This window comes from Belonocnema kinseyi, chromosome 8 (genome assembly GCF_010883055.1).
Source record: "Belonocnema kinseyi isolate 2016_QV_RU_SX_M_011 chromosome 8, B_treatae_v1, whole genome shotgun sequence".
Lineage (NCBI taxonomy): Eukaryota > Metazoa > Arthropoda > Insecta > Hymenoptera > Cynipidae > Belonocnema > Belonocnema kinseyi.
In genome coordinates, this window is record NC_046664.1 from 88,602,316 (window position 1) to 88,606,110 (window position 3,795).

The following is a 3,795-nucleotide window of genomic DNA, read 5'->3' on the forward strand; positions in this document are numbered from 1 at the left end:
AATTTGAAACGCACTCCTAAATTGTTTAAATTTCTAATGCTATTAAATAAAAATCCAGAAGTACGCATCACGCGTGTTTATTTACTACTGGCTTTTATCGATTTGTGTAAAAATTCATGCAAAAACTGAATCATAATCCTTTTAATACTAATGGAAAGATTTGTAGGAGCACCATAAATGGAATAATGGACCAAAAGATGTTTCAGGTAACCTTACTTTGAAATTAGACCCATTGTATCTGACGTCGATGTCTTTCAGCGCTTTCGTTCCCTCTAAGATTTAAAAAAGAGATCCTTTCAGGCCAAAATTCGCATTTACATAACTGACTGGCGAAAGTAGACTTTCTTAAGAGTATCCAAGAATAAAGTGGACTTTCATATTGGCCAAATTTTGTCCGATAGCATTTTTTCTAACATACAATAGAATGGATAAGATTATGATAATCATCAACCTATATACATATTTAAAGATGTTTGTAAATAAGGGTGGTAACTGTGCCAACAAAAAATAATCCAAAAAACCTTTTTCTCATTAAACATTTTTGCACATTTTTACTTCCTCCTTTTTATATAAAAAAATCAACGTAAAAATTAGTGAGGTACAAGAAGCTTAACTAAATAATTAATGAAAGTAACTGGGGTGCGATTTGAAAATTGTATTAAGAGAATGGAAATTAACCCTATCGATTTGTTATAATGAACCCTATATATTTGAAGGATGTAACCATTTATTTAATGCCTTGAATTTTCTAAACTACAAAATATAGAAGTAGAATTGTCTCTCACTTTAAACTTAGAAAAGTAAACTTATGAGATATATAATGCACCCCTTAGGGCTTAAGCTATAGAATAATTTTAATTCAACACCCTTGTACTTTATAACATACATCATTGAAGAAATTATTACTAACCGTAACAACCATTACCGAGCACCCTCATAAATGTAGAAAATCACCCCTATAATTTATAGATCAAATACAAATACACTCAAGAAACACAAATAAACAATCAAATACACCGATTTTATAACGTTCTGTAAAAAGAGTAAGTCAATAATCGTCTACAAGAGAACCACCCCTGTAGCAAAAAACAACCCTAGGAAATTAGGAATTTAGTGTAACATTTTTAAAAATTTTATTCTACTGATTCTAGATAAGAAATGATAAGCTTTGAAACGTAATCTGTCAAAGGTACGAATGTGCTAATTAAGAAATTATTTGCTTGCAGAACTAATAAGGGATGAATATTTATACTACAAAGTGTAGATTAAGGAGGGAGTCTTCTAATTCATTACTTGACACATTCTCGGAGACATCTGCTTCAATCTCGAATATAATAGAAATATAGGAATACGAATTTTTGCATAAACATGAACCCCTAAATGTCTTCCTTTTAACGAAATAATACTTTTAATTATTTTTATTTTATTTTCAGGAAGTTGTTTAGAGCTTCCCTTATGTGGTTTAAGATTTGAAAATGAATTTCCTTAGTGTTCAATTACAAAAAATACAAATGAAAGATTAAGCAATTCTTTTAACACTAAAAACTATTCGACACTTTTTGAGAAATAACTCTATTATTTTATGAAAAAAAACCAAATTTAAAAGATATTAAGTTTAAAGTACGAATGTTGGTAATTTCATTAAAATTAAGAAACTAAAATAGAGCATACCAATGTTTTCCCTCAAATAATATTCACTAGATTTCTATCACAATATAAAGAAAATATTTTCCTTGCTAAAAATATTGAATATATTTATACCGGGTCACAGAAAAAACTTTTGAATTTCGAAATAATAAAAAAATGCACCATCTTATAATTTAAAGATTCCTATAGTACTTTAACATGTAGTTTCAGCTATAGTTTATTTGAAAAGAATATAAGTTTTCATACCGATTCCATTAAATTTGTAATTGCCCAAAATAAGACTTGTTAACCGCAATAAGGAAAATGATGAAATTAATGAAATCGTTTGAGCTAAGGAAAAAAAATTCGAAGTTGCAAATTTAAAAATAAAATTTATGAACGTATTCAAGAGTAGAGGAATTCGAATTACATACTTTTTCTAGACTCAGGGCTAGATTTTTGGTATAAAGGTGTGAAGTTTTATTTCTAATTGGAACGCATATAAATATTTGAGATAAAATTCCTATATTTATTAGATTTATTTTGGCTTCAAATATTGATATTGGTTCTCTTATCTTTGACCCTAGATTAAAAAAGTCTACTAACCTTTTTAGAAAATACATATGTACACTCACAGAAAAAGTTGTCTTATAACAAAAGCGTCGTCCTCTTGTCTTTTTTGTTCTGAACGACATGAATATATTTTTTCAAGAAACAGAATTATTGGCTGCAATATTGGGTGAATTTAGCCGCTAAGTACAATTTTTGCTGCAAAATGATTTCTGTTGCGACAAATGAAAATTCTCTTAATTTTAAATTTAAGAGGAAATTTCGTTCCCGTTCAGGAACATTCTTTTGACAGAAGAGAATATTTCTTTGGATGGGATATACTAACATAGGTGGTACTTGAAATTCAATGTTAGTCAATTAAAATCTCTTATAAACATATGATAACTGCTTACTTTTTCCTTAACTGTTCGAATGAATACATTAATTAATTAATTCTGGTACCAATTTTTGGGAAGAAAATGTGTACGTTTCAAATGTCGTAAAATCCACATAACCCGTGTATATTTCAGGTGCTATTCATCAGAATCATTGATTGTGTTTACTGGGAATAAATATTCTCTGATGAGAGAACACAATTACGAATCTATCCATTTAATATCAGCTTTTCGCGAAGCATAATTTGACGCCATGGGCCAATTGCTGACGGTCGAACTCAATTATATTGCTTTTGTCCGATCAAGCGTGCCTTATATTGGCTGCAAATTCTATTTGTATTTTCTATTTATTTATAAAGTCCCTAAGGCTAAATTGAATTAAAAAATGACGAAACATGCATGATTTTTAATTTCAACATTTCAATTTTTTACAATTTCTAAGAATTATCATTTATGTAGAAGAATTTGCGAAAAAGGGAAATGGAAAAATGATATTAACAATTTGATACTGTTTTAAAATGAAGCAGTAAATCAGGATTACATGCATGTCACCAAAAAATAGGAAAACTCACCTTGTAACCAGCAAGATCTTGAACAGCACAAGACAATATAGCCTCTCTACCTACTGGAGCGGTCACGTTTGAAATTGGCTCCTTAAAGTCCGGATCTGAGAAAACAAGAAAAAGGAACATATATCGATTATCGAGTGCTTCTATGGTGGTGGCTCGTTTCAGTCAAAATTACTCTCTCAAATAGTTCGTAAGTATACCAATTCCAGGGTGAAATGGACTTTTATTCTATTTATTAGTGTGTGCCACCGAGCCTGCCAAATATATAAACAATTTTTTAATGATGATTTACAACAGTGAAGTTATCATAAAAAAGTTATGTGTTCAATGTGCATTGAGGCGCCAATTAGGCAACTTTTCCATTCTTCCTAAATTTTGTTTCCCAGGTTTCGCTAAATGTATAATTAAAACTTTCCTGGTAAATATTTATCATTTATAGAAAAATAAGCTATATATTTTAGAAAACAAAAAACATTCTTAAAATTATTCTTTGCCTTAGAACATAAAAATTAATACAACTTTATTACAATTAGGAGACAAAACATTTTTTTAGTAAAGTACGAGGGTAGTTCAATAAGTCCTTAGAATGAAGTATAAAAACAATTTTTTTTGGGTAAATTTTTTTTTTATTTTTCAACATAATCTCCTTGGAGCTC

At 29.2% G+C, this 3,795-nt stretch overlaps 1 protein-coding gene across 2 annotated transcripts in view; it reads right to left on the reverse strand.

The window, feature by feature from the left end:
• LOC117178909 (limbic system-associated membrane protein-like) overlaps positions 1 to 3,795 on the reverse strand; it is a 253,765-nt gene that overhangs the window by 71,466 nt on the left and 178,504 nt on the right. For both annotated transcript variants that reach the window (XM_033370451.1, XM_033370450.1), the window contains exon 2: positions 3,143 to 3,237. In XM_033370451.1, coding sequence (XP_033226342.1) covers positions 3,143 to 3,237 — 95 coding nt within the window. The remainder of the gene's footprint in view (positions 1 to 3,142; positions 3,238 to 3,795) is intronic.